Below are 12,674 nucleotides of genomic sequence, written 5' to 3'. Positions count from 1 at the left end.
AGCGAGCACAAGGCCGAGTCCCTCTCTCACGCCCCGGCCCCGTACCCGTACCCACTCCCAGCCAGCACCAGGCCGAGCCCCTCTTTCACGCCCCGGCCCCGTACCCACTCCCAGTGAGCACCAGGCCGAATCCCTCTCTCACGCCCCGGCCCCGTACCCACTCCCAGTGAGCACCAGGCAGAGCCCCTCTCTCACGCCCCGGCCCCGTACCCACACCCAGTCAGCACCAGGCCGAGCCCCTCTCTCACACCCCAGCCCCGTACCCACTCCCAGTGAGTACCAGACCGAGCCCTCGCCCCAGCTCAGTACCCACTCCCATTCAGCACCGGGCCGAGCCCCTCTCTCACACCCCAGACCCGTACCCACTCCCAGAGAGTACCAGGCCGAGCCCTTGTCCCTGCCCCGTACCCACTCCCAGTCAGCACCAGGCCGAGCCCCTCTCTCACGCCCCAGCCCCGTACCCACTCCCAGCCAGCACCAGTCTGAGCCCCTCTCTCATGCCCCGGCCCCGTACCCACTCCCAGCCAGCACCAGGCCGAGCCCCTCTCTCACGCCCCAGCCCCGTAACCACTCACAGCCAGCACCAGGCCAAGCCCCTCTCTCACGCCCCGGCTCCGTACCCACTCCCAGTGAGCACCAGGCCGAGTCCCTCTCTCTCTCTCACGCCCCGGCCCCGTACCAAATCCCGGTGAGCACCAGGTCGAGCCGCTCTCTCACACACCGCAGTGAACCCCAGGCCGGAAAGTTTTTGTTACACAAAGACCTGAAAAATGGAATAGCAATTTGTCTTTAAACATACACACACCATAGGTTCTCAACAGAGCACGGATACATTTAAAGGAATACAAAGGAAACCGAAATGGACGCAAAGAAGAGCCGTGAGAGAAGGAGAGAGATGGGCCGTAAAAGGATGTTTAAAAATAAAACAGAGCGGAGCATGAAAGACAGACTGGATTGGTCAAGTCCAGAAAGGTGATTTACAGGTATCTACGGAAAAAAAGCAAGGAGGCACAAAAGACCAAGGTTTTTTTGGTCGAATTCCGAAAATGTTTTGGCGGTTTTTCGCTTTTTTATTATTATTAATGCAGGGGAGACCCCCCACTTGCCCTACCTTTATTTATACCCTAACCTATCCCCCATCTATTTATTAAAAAAAGGGTACACAGGGTACACAAATCCTGCCGAAATAAAACCCTTTTGCGCATCGTTATTTTCTGATTCTTTTTGGGGGTGGGGGTGGGGCGGGGGCGGTTGACATTTACAGCAGCATGCCTGAACCATGTGCCCAAAGTGCCGATTTATAAAGGTGCTCTTTTCTCCAGGGCATTATTAAATAATAATATGCAAATGAAGTAGATGGCTGAGACCGCTAATATCCCTCCAAGGAAGAGAATTGAAAACTCTCTATATAGGAGAAGAATGGTTCCCCATTGAATGTGATGTCCCAATGACGGCACGGATGCACACTGTGGCAAGGTGCCCAATGGGCCTGATCACAAAGGTTTGCATTGCGGTAGGCGAGGAGATGCCTTTGAGCTACTCTGGTTTGCACCCGCTGCCTGATTTACAAGCCCTCAAACCGGAGCAAACATGGTGGCGCACTGGGCATCTTTGAATGGGAGTCACAAAGAGTTGCGCAATGGCGTTTCGGGAGGATAGCTCAGGGGCACCGCGCTCGTCTTGGAAACAAGATGACGCGGAGCAACACAAGTTCGATCCCCGGGTCCGTGCTTGAAAACCTCTGGGTATTGAGCGCGTTATAAATACCCCATTACCATTCCAGAGGTGTTCCAGTTTTAAGGTGCAAGGGAGCAGGTGCAACTCTGAGATGCTCACAGACATTGCTTCATTGGCTCCAGTGCCAATCTTTGTGGACCCAGCCAAGTGTGTTGATCGGTGAGTGATTGTGACTGCAGAAAGGCACGGGAGAGGCCAACAATGTGGGGGTCACTGTACCAAACTCGAAATGGAACTGAGATGCCCTGCACTCACACAGACGCCAATGCACTGATCTGGTGTTAGACACCAGAGGGTGCACAAGTGACAGGTCAATGAAATTACTGTATTTGAGCAAAAGCATAAAGCATGTGTTACACCAACGTTCCTTTGCATCTGGGCGTTCATTGGGGGGTGGTCTGGGCAAAGGGGATTGTTTGTTTATACCGGCGTGGCCCAACTGCAGGCCTCGAGGGCTGGTTCCATGCCGGGCTTTCAGGATACCCCTCATTAATATTGATGAGATAAATTTGGATACAATGATTTTAAATGGATGCAAATCATACCTTCGGAATATTAATGAGGGCTATCTTGAAAACCTGCCAGGATTCCGTCCTTCGAGGCCCGGAGTTGGACAACCCTGGTTTATTCTGTTCAGGGATATTCCCCGTATGGTCACGACTAGTAAGCCTCTGAATTATAAATACCCGCAAATAATGATTTTCAAAGAGGATCTTCCCTGCCCTTCTTTCTCACTGCTGGCTCTCTATTGACTATTGAATACTGTTTTTTTTTTTAATGTCTTTATGGTCTTTCCCCTCCTTATCGTTCTCCCATCCTCTCTCTTTCGCCCATCCTCTCTACTAGCTTCAAAGTACTGGCATGCCCGCCCTCGAACTCTGCCTTTCCTCTTTTCAAATCCCATCTTAATTAAATACAATACATGCAGCTGATGGCCATGCAGACAGCAGCTTAATCTTCACGTCTTCTCTGTGGCCCTCATCTTATCTACTCATTTTATTCTATAGCCTTATCCTATTATATTCCCTAAACTCTTTAAAATCGTGAGGCTGGGGCAATAGGGAAGGGGTCTGCAACCCGTGTCTCCCCAGGTGTTTGGAATACGACTCCTATGATCCCTCATCGTTAGCTATGCTCGCTCGGGCTGATGGGAGTTGTGGTCCAAAACATCAGGCGAGCCAAAGGTTGCAGACCTCTGCAATAGGGCAATGCATGGTTCCTACTGACATTTTACTATGTTGTTTTTCCAGCCAAGTTCAGAGCCCCGGTTACGGTTTACTGTGGCAGTGTCCCGAAAATGAAGCCAGGATACCACTCCGTGCGAGCCGGAAGTCTGGACTCCAATTTACAGCTGTGTGGAAACAAATGGGCAGCGGCAGATAAAGGTCAGACATGCGGGGGACGGTGCCTGTGTTCGCACCCTGTCTGTCGATCAATTACTAGTCCTGTGGATGATTGATTTTGTGTGCACACGCTAAACAGTTTTATTCTGTGTCAATATGTATCTATGCCATTATGGTTTGCGATACAAAAACTATGCAACATAGATATTCGCCTCTCAAGGTCAACAAAGCAACCATGACGCGCCACCCACTGTGCAGTGCTCCTGACGTCACACGCTGAGCTCACTACCAGGGAAAATGGCTCTTGGAAATAATGTATACCTTACTGTGTGTTTGGAGTTGGCCCTGGAAACAAAACTAAATATATGTTCTTGGCATGCTGCTGTTTTTCCTAAGGTGTTCTTTTCCTCTTGTCCTGTGAAAACTGTGATGTTATCTGTTATGGCCCAGAGTTATCCATCTCCAGGCCTCGAGGGCCGGATCCATGCCGGGTTTTCAGGATACCCCTCATTAATATTCATGAGATAAATTTGTGTACAATATTTTTAAATGTATGCACATTTTTCCCGGTGAATATTAATGAGGGATATCCCGAAAACCCATCAGGATTCCTGTTCTCAAGGCCCAGAGTTGGACACAGTTATGCCATGAGCAGTGCATGGTGGGGAGAACTTTTGAGGTATGTGGGTTTTGTGTTGTAATCATTATGCATAGTGCTCTTCTGCCATTTGCTGTAGTGTAGACCTTCCAGGACGTGGCTCTGTAAGAAAAGATGGAGGGGTTGTTAGTGGGATATCGGGAGCGGAAGATGTGCAACCTGTAGGGTTGATGGGTGCACATCGGCAGTCCTGCGTCCTGTGTGGCGGGATGCTTGTATGGGTTTGGCGCAGAACCGTGGGGGTATATTTCCCTGTATAGAGAGCCCGAGGTCTAAAAGGTTAAATATGCTTCCGGTAATCTTACCCGCTGATGTGTGGGGAGCGAAATGGGACTAAACAGGGGAGCGTAATCATAGCCCGATAATGTTCATGTGGTATTGGCTAGGCTTGTGGTGGCCATCTGTGGGGGATGTTTGTGTGCAGTGTAAGGCGGTAAGAGATTTTAGGTAGCAGTCGGTTAGTTGAAGGGAGTAGAGGAACAGGGCTATGAGTAGTGGTTGTACAGAAATAACGTTGGCCGACCTCCGAGAGTGAGGCCGTGAACGGCTGCTGATGAAGTGATTAGGCAGTATGTCGTTTGTTCCCTGTGATAATTGTTCGATTTCGTTTCGGTTGTGTCTGCCCAAGTGATCCTGTTTTACTATTGGTTGGTCGATGGGATGCATTACCATGCCGAGTTGGAAGATGCATGTCCGTACAATTGCTTTAATATGTAGTTCTAATATATGGGCACTGTCCATTGTGAGTCCAAGTGTGATGGATCAACTTCCAGGGCACCAGTGGTCCAGGGATGAATATCAGTTTCTAAACCATCAATCAGCCCCACACCTCTAATACACCAGAAGGGATCCGAACAGATTGGAATACAAGTGAATTATAAGACCTCCTTGTCCAATTTTTGATAACGTGGACGGAATGGCAGGCTTATCTCTGCAAGGTCGTGGATTGTAGGTTAGTTGCAACACAGCAAAACTACAGTTATTACACAATGAGAAAAGGGACTGTCCAGGCAAGGTTGTATACAAATGTATACTTTATTATTACTACAACAGACAGTTCTAGCACACTACAACTACAACCCACACTGTAAAGGAACACAGAGGACAGACAGTTTAACAAAGGAAAGGGATGCGCCCTGGATACTGACTCAAGGGTAGTTGGTAAAGAACCAGTCTTACTGTTCAAGGTTATTTGGTTTCAACACCAAAGGGGCAAAGGGTTGTAACTGTCTCTAGGGGCCTTCAGGGAAGGAGAGGGGGGCAGAACAATGTACCTGGTGCTGAAGAAGTTCTTGGTGCTCGACAGCCTCAAGGCGGTTCCAGGGCGCTTTGTAGCCCATGAGACAGAGTTAGTGGCGGAAGACAGCTGTGGATACCAGGCGGCAGGCAGTTCGGCAAGCAAGGCTGGATGGACGTCTGCAGGCTGTCTGGCGTGGCGGCTCGGGTCCAAGAGTCGTGCTCTCTGTGCTGGTTGGTGGATCTGAAATGCTGGTCGAGGCATCTCGGATGGTTCTGGTGACTGCGGCGTGACAACAGTCAGCGGTGCAGCCAGATGTGGTTAGAGGACTCGATTGTCTCGAAATTGTCCCTAAAAAGATGGACGCTGGATGATACTTGTGTGGCACTCCTCCTAGCTTCTTCGCAGGGCTTGTGTCCTTTCAAGGCGGACGGCCCAAAGCTCAGGAGGTTGTTAGCAGACAACAGCCTTGTCCTTTAACCAGAGACTCTCCAGCACTTCCCACCTAGGAAACGTGTTGTCAGAAGCTAGCAGGGCACGCTGTGTGCTGGGTTTGTACCGGTTCTGGAGCTGCTGGATGGCTCCTCTGAGTCCGATATCTCTCTCTGTTCACTGGTAGATGTTTAGGGGAGGGGCCTTGCTTCCCTCTTGGAACTCCTGGCCTTCCTTCACTGGCAGAAGATGTAAGGTAGACTGTACGTGCAACTCAGGTCCAAATGAGTCCACATTCTTACTCCTTGCAAAATCTTAAGATGATCTGCTAAGTGTGGGGTTCAGCCCTCTTTTAAAGCCAAATGGGCCGCAGTGATTGGTGTAGGCTAAGCCTACCTTAATGAACTAATCCTGGGTCCCCACCAACAATCTTCTGTTATGCATGAGGTCAGGACCACAGTGGTCTGCAACAAGTCCCACCCATCTTCCTCTCTGTTGTAGATCAAAGTGTCTCTTTGGTTAACTGAGCCCTCTGTGGTTCTGGATTAAAGCGCAGGTTTTCCCTTGAAGTATGTGGTGAGAGCAGACTTCCTGTCTCCCCCAAACCACATACATCTACCCTCGGACTGGGGTCAGCTCTGCAGGGGTTTGCCTACGGTAAATAGTGGACCCAGGCATGCATTCCACTGCCTTTCATGCAGGGGGGTGAGAACTAGCTTCAAGTTGACACATTTCACACCAAAGGGGTGTTAGTCCCGCCTTCCTGTTGTCTCTCTGGCAACTAAGACCCTCAGTAGTCTTGCTTAAATTATCTCTCATTAGTATGTACAGAACAAAGGAATGCAGATCCATGGAGCCTTTGATATTTTAATTAGGCTGCTCATGACTGGAGGAATGTGTGCCTTCCCCCTTCTTGGAATGCTATGATGTACCCAGGGCTGTCATATTCCATGTGAATATGACAGGGGAAGATGGCGCCTGTAGGCTGTGTCTTCCCAGAGTACAGGTCACTATGTGTTTGGTGCAGGAAGGGGATGAAATGGGTGCGTAATGGCCGCACTCATTTCTCAGAGGTTGGACTCCCATCATTAATTTTCATTTATCAAAAAAGCGCAGGCGAGCGCACTCTCCCTGTGTGGATGGTCGAATTCCTCACACCAAGATTCCTCACAATAGAAGTAGGCTGGGGGCAAGGGCCCATTTCGTCTGGCCACGAGATTGCTGCTGGGTTAGGTGGTATCGCACCTCTGATCATGAGTTCTGTTTGTGAGGGATTGAGCGTCTGTTAGAGGTTGTCCAAGAAGTCACACATGCAAGACATGTGTCTAGGTCAGGTATGTCATTTGTTGGGTCATTGTTAAATGTGTTAAGAATTTGTATTGTTTATTTATTTCTTTTTTACATGTATAGAGTGCGCTACGCCCTGAGGCATCAAGGCGTAGCATAGCACCTAAACTCTGGAATGCCCTCCCCAACTCACTCAGAGCAGAACCTTTGCTGTACTCCTTTCGCAAATCCCTCAAAAGTACACTATTCAACTAACATCCTCCCTCCTTCACCTACACTTGTTTGCATACATATGCTACGAAATGTTTCCTGTAATAGAAATTGCCTTGTGACCATCTTCCTTCAATTGTAACCAGATTATGTCTTCATGTAACAGCGCCACGATGCCCCCGGGCTGACGTGCGTTTTAAACAAATTCGAATAAATAAATAAATAAATGCGCTATTACATGACCAGTTACTTGCAAGACTATGCAAGCATTAAATTACATACAGTGTTAATCGAGCAGCAGTTTTTTTTTTTCATTTTCACATTACCCAAGATGAAGGAAGCACTGGGCAGTTCACAATTAAATGAACATCAACGTTTTTAGTGCTGTCTGGAAAGTCCAGTAAGAATGTTCTGCTCGCAAGGTAGGCAGGAGAAGCTTCCAATGTATGGCTGCAATGGCCGGGAAGCTGGAGCCTCCAGCTTTAACCCGTTTACATATGGGCTGGGTGATGTGGTGGGCATAGGCTGCCCTAGTAGGTCTGCAAGAGGAAGCCTTTGTGATTTTTTGAGATAGGTAAGGTCCTTGGGCAAGCATCTATCCATCATGGAAAATGTTTTAAAGAGAATCTGTTCCCGAATCGTGAGTCAGTGGGCTTCTTTTCTTGATGCAGTGATATGTTCCGCTTTAGGGATGTTCAGTGCAGCTCTAAGTGTATTGTTCTGAATAACCTGCATTTTCCGAATGTTGTTATCAGTGGTGCCTGCAAAAAAGGCATTACAATGGTCAAGCCTAGGTCCGATGGTGGCTCGGGCTATTGTAAAGCAGCTCTCAGGGGTGAGGAAAGGACTGGATGCGTTGATTAGTTTAGTTGTGTAGGCGGCAGAAGAGGCTGTGGCGCTTACTTGCAGTGAGAGAGATAGGGTAGCTCACAAAAGGTGAGACTAAGATAGGCGCACCGTCTATGTTAAAGGAGGAGAATTGGGGATCAAGCCTCTTAATCACAGATGGGGGCTCACCAAAAGTAACTGTCATCGTTCAGGCAGAGACGGTGTGGGCCATCCAGGCCTGGATGGTCATGTAAACAGTGTTTAGGGTGGAGGAGTCCTCATGGTAGTTGCCGGAGAGGGGGAGTAGAATTTGCATATTATCAGCATAGTTTGTATAAGGTATGCCAAGAGAGTCCAGGAGGGCAATAGTGGTATCGTGAATATGTTATGCAAAGTTGGGGATATGCAGGATCCCTGGGGCACCCCTCAGGTGATAGGTGCCGGGGGAAGCTGGCATTCTCTGGCTCGTGCACGGCCTGTGTTACTGATGAGATCCAGGAAGCGGTTCATCTTTATGCAGAAGAGAGGAGGCAAGGGGCTGGAACCACAGGCTAATCTGCATGTCAGGATGCGAGAATGTGATCTGAAATGGCCCATGAGTCTTATTTCTATCTTCTCTGTCAGTAAGAAGGTGATCCAGCATCGGGTGGTTGCCTTCACCCCGATGTCCTTGAGTCGTCCTAACAGGATTTTGTGACTGATGGTGTTGAATGCTGCAGACGAATCCAGCAGGATGAGTTTGGCAGTAGTCCGTGTTGTTCTTTAGCATGCTCCAAACCGAGCAAAGTGGCAATTCCTAATATGTGCTGTGATTCATGGAATTCTGGTCCTCTCAGTGGATGAATATGTGCTGTGATTCAGGGAATTCTGGTCCTCTCATTGGATGAATATGTGTTGTGATTCATGGAATTCTGGTCCTCTCATTGGATGAATATGTGCTGTGATTCAGGGAATTCTGGTCCTCTCATTTGCTGAATATGTGCTGTGATTCAGGGAATTCTGGTCCTCTCATTGGATAAATATATGCTGTGATTCATGGAATTCTGGTCCTCTCATTGGCTGAATATGTGTTGTGATTCAGGGAATTCTGCTCCTCTCATTGGCTGAATATGCGCATGATTCAGGGAATTCTGGTCCTCTCATTGGCTGAATATGTGCTGTGATTCAGGGAATTCTGGTCCTTTCATTGGTTGAATATGTGCTGTGATTCAGGGAATTCTGGTCCTCTCATTGGCTGAATATGTGCTGTGAGTCATCGAAGAGGTTGTTGTTGTTGATCTAGATATTTTTCCTTAAATTATGGGTAGATGCATTGACAGAGGATTTTGCCAGTCCAAAGGGTGTTTGAGATTGTGCTGTAATGAGCTGGGTGTTTTGGTCAGCAGTGATTCGTTTTTTAAGAGGGGCTTAACAGGGGCTGTGCTGTAATGAGCTGGTTGTTTTGGTCAGCAGTGATTCGTTTTTTAAGAGGGGCTTAACAGGGGCTGTGCTGTAATGAGCTGGGTGTTTTGGTCAGCAGTGATTCGTTTTTTAAGAGGGGTTTAACAGGGGCTGTGCTGTAATGAGCTGGGTGTTTTGGTCAGCAGTGATTCGTTTTTAAGAGGGGCTTAACAGGGGCTGTGCTGTAATGAGCTGGGCGTTTTGGTCAGCAGTGATTCGTTTTTTAAGAGGGGCTTAACAGGGGCTGTGCTGTAATGAGCTGGTTGTTTTGGTCAGCAGTGATTCGTTTTTTAAGAGGGGCTTAACAGGGGCTGTGATGTAATGAGCTGGGTGTTTTGGTCAGCAGTGATTCGTTTTTTAAGAGGGGCTTAACAGGGGCTGTGCTGTAATGAGCTGGGTGTTTTGGTCAGCAGTGATTCGTTTTTTAAGAGGGGCTTAACAGGGGCTGTGCTGTAATGAGCTGGGTGTTTTGGTCAGCAGTGATTCGTTTTTTAAGAGGGGCTTAACAGGGGCGGTGCTGTAATGAGCTGGGTGTTTTGGTCAGCAGTGATTCGTTTTTTAAGGGGGTTTAACAGGGGCTGTGCTGTAATGAGCTGGGTGTTTTGGTCAGCAGTGATTCGTTTTTTAAGAGGGGTGTTTTGGTCAGCAGTGATTCGTTTTTTAAGAGGGGCTTAACAGGGGCTGTTTTGAAGGCCAGAGGGAAAGAACGTTTTTTCAAGGAGGCGTTGGAAAGGAATAAGAAGCTGGGTGCTAATCTCACTTGCTAACAGACGGTCACCATACCTGCACCGAACACTAGGCCAGCTACACACTATGCTTGGGGGACAGCCTTCGCCGTGCACTGCCCATGATGTCGCACATGACGTGCACATACCCACAGTGGGCTCACTGGGTATCTTTGAGAAGCCTTGCACTGGGCGTGGCCTCTGGCACATGACATCTATGTGAGCTCACCAAGCATAGCCGAGGCCCACACCCCAGGCAGAGTGTCCAGTGAACAAGACCAAAGCCAATGCCTAGTTGATAGTTTGGGTCTCCTTGGCTTGACGTAGGCTTTTCCAATGGGTTCAATGCCAGTGAGGTGACTGTTCTGTCCAGCTCGGTGCTCTTGACAGATCCTTTGCGATTTACAAACGGACTTTGAGGCATCAGACACGTACTTGTGGGGGGGGGGGGGCTGATTAGGAGGGGTGCTGATACAAGATTCAACACTTTGTCCAAGAAACATACCAAACATACTATCATGTGGGCGCGAACCTCCAGGAAAATCATCATCAGAAAGAAGTGTATACGGGAGTGTGAGCTCTGTGCCTATCGCGTGCTCCGTTATCAACTCTCCTGTTCTTAGATCTGTCTGGAGAGATCTTAGGGCCTCCTGGGTCTTCGGATTGACTGAAGGGAGCTTGGGAACAATGGGGGAGGGGGGAGTGGGTCCTTGCAAAGGGCACACACCATCGGCCTGGCTGTAGCCCTTTGTTAGTAGTACCCTGGGCAGAAGACAAGGGGTGACATTTGGGGTTGAAGTGCCGCCCAATCACCGGGAAGAGGAATTGAAAGACGGATCCTTGTAATCTGTGACTCTGAGCAGCATTTGCATTGGTGATTAAACGTAGGTTCAGCTTTTTATTATTGCCATCATCTATATTTCTGCTAGGACATGATTCAGGGTGCATTTATTTATTTATTTGGTCATTTGTATAGCGCACCAAACCCTAGGGCATCTAGGCACTTTTTCTTAAGTATTGATTTGCTTTTTTTGTGAGTGGTGCCTTTCGTCTTTGGAAGTAAGAAGTAAGCCATTGAATTAGGATATTGGCTGGGCCTTTGCCTCAGAAGGTGTGTCCTAGTGTTAAGTGCTACTGAGTTATAGGTCGGGGTGTTCCTTTGTATAGATAAATAAATAAGTAAAATCAGGGATCAGTTTTCACTTTGCCTTTGTTGGGGCGAAGCTACGTGTCTACCATCAGTGTTTTACGGCACTTGCATTGTTTTAGAGGTGAGTGAGGGTAGCAGTTCCTTGATGTGGACACCAGCTTGGCATCCATCTTTTAGCCTGCAGCAGCCCCGCTGTGTGTGGGTAGCTGGGAAGGGGTCCGGCTGATTGCTGGTAAGAGGAAGGAGGGTGGGTCGAGGGAACTAGGGCCTGTGTGGAGATGGAAACATCTCTCAATCCGGATACTGTGTGCATCATGGCGTGAGGGGGTAGAGTAGGTGGGGGGCGCGATCATAATTTGGGTAAAAGCAGTGGTTTAACAAGAGTGTGCGAGCCTTCGTCGTGTGAGTGGCGCAGTGGTAGTGTGGGGTTGAAAAGTGCTAGCTTCCAGCAAGTATGATGATCCAGTCTTGGCAAGTAGGGAATAGTAGATAATGTGAGTTATTGCTTAGGGTGTGTTTGACCTTTTCAATATTGGCTTTGGCACGAGGCTCCCCGGTTCTTGAAGGGCCTGGTCAAGCGAGCTGTTAAGTGTGGTATGTGTTTCCAGTATTTATTTTATTGAAAAATCTACAGTTTTAACATACGTAAAAACTTTTGTTTCAATTCCACGAACATAACTCAAAAGGTTCTTACAGAACCAATAGCTCTTCATGTCAGAAAAAGAAAGTGAGTGAACAAAAGCAAAGATAAAAAGCACAAATAAAAACACACATCAGCCAGTTTGTATTTATTGCTAGCTGACACAATAATGTCGAGCAATGGGTTTGCATATCTGTCTTCAGCCACTCTGGTAGCTCCAGCTTGGTGTGCTGTCACATTGCATCACAGCGGCGGCTTGGCCCCAATTGGATGTACGTGGCCAAAATGGACCAAAAGTGTGAATACTACCACTGGGGTCACCATTAGGGTTTGGGGTATTGTGCACTTAAGAGACATTTGGGTAGATGCCTCCTCTTGGGCCTTGCGTGTATGGATTAGGTAGTGCACAACACAGGGGTGGTGCTGGAGATTCATTAGACCAGGGTTATCTAACTCCAGGCCTCGAGGGGCTGAGTCCATGTCGGGTGTTCATGACACCCCTCATTAATATTCATGAGATACATTTGCATACAATAATTCTAAATGTATGCAATTTTTTCCTTATGAATATTAATGAGGGATATCCTGAAATCCGTCAGGATCCCAGCCCCCGAGGCCTGGAGTTGGACAACCCTGCATTAGACTATTGGCTAAAGTCAAGGAGCTTCATCGGTGGATCACAGGCTGTGGGACTCATGTTTCCATGAAAGCGCCGGCACACAGCAATCGTTTTCCTTTGACTACAAGGTGTGTGATTGCTAGTTTGTATCACACATGTGGAGCTTGTGGATGGTTGTGTCTCACCCAGGGGTGATGGCGCATGAGGGGCCCTACTTTACCTGTGGTGGCGGAAAGGTGCCAAGTGTGTGGGGGGAAAACAGGGGTTATGCAGTTAAAATTCAAAGAAGGATTTACAGGGCCTTTGCATAAGGCAATCCAGAAATAGTACTTGTCAGGAAACAAGTGACTTACTGTACACAATCAGCT

At 48.3% G+C, this 12,674-nt stretch overlaps 1 protein-coding gene across 3 annotated transcripts in view; it reads left to right on the top strand.

The window, feature by feature from the left end:
• Positions 1 to 12,674, top strand: part of TOGARAM2 (TOG array regulator of axonemal microtubules 2) — a 717,735-nt gene that overhangs the window by 476,353 nt on the left and 228,708 nt on the right. For all 3 annotated transcript variants that reach the window (XM_069608717.1, XM_069608718.1, XM_069608716.1), the window contains exon 3: positions 2,988 to 3,122. In XM_069608717.1, coding sequence (XP_069464818.1) covers positions 2,988 to 3,122 — 135 coding nt within the window. The remainder of the gene's footprint in view (positions 1 to 2,987; positions 3,123 to 12,674) is intronic.

Source organism: Ambystoma mexicanum, chromosome 4q, assembly GCF_040938575.1.
Source record: "Ambystoma mexicanum isolate Mex_15411 chromosome 4q, UKY_AmexF1_1, whole genome shotgun sequence".
NCBI classification, from domain to species: Eukaryota; Metazoa; Chordata; class Amphibia; order Caudata; family Ambystomatidae; genus Ambystoma; species Ambystoma mexicanum.
The sequence above is the reverse complement of the archived record's forward strand: the minus strand, read 5'-3'. Positions and strand labels throughout refer to the sequence as shown.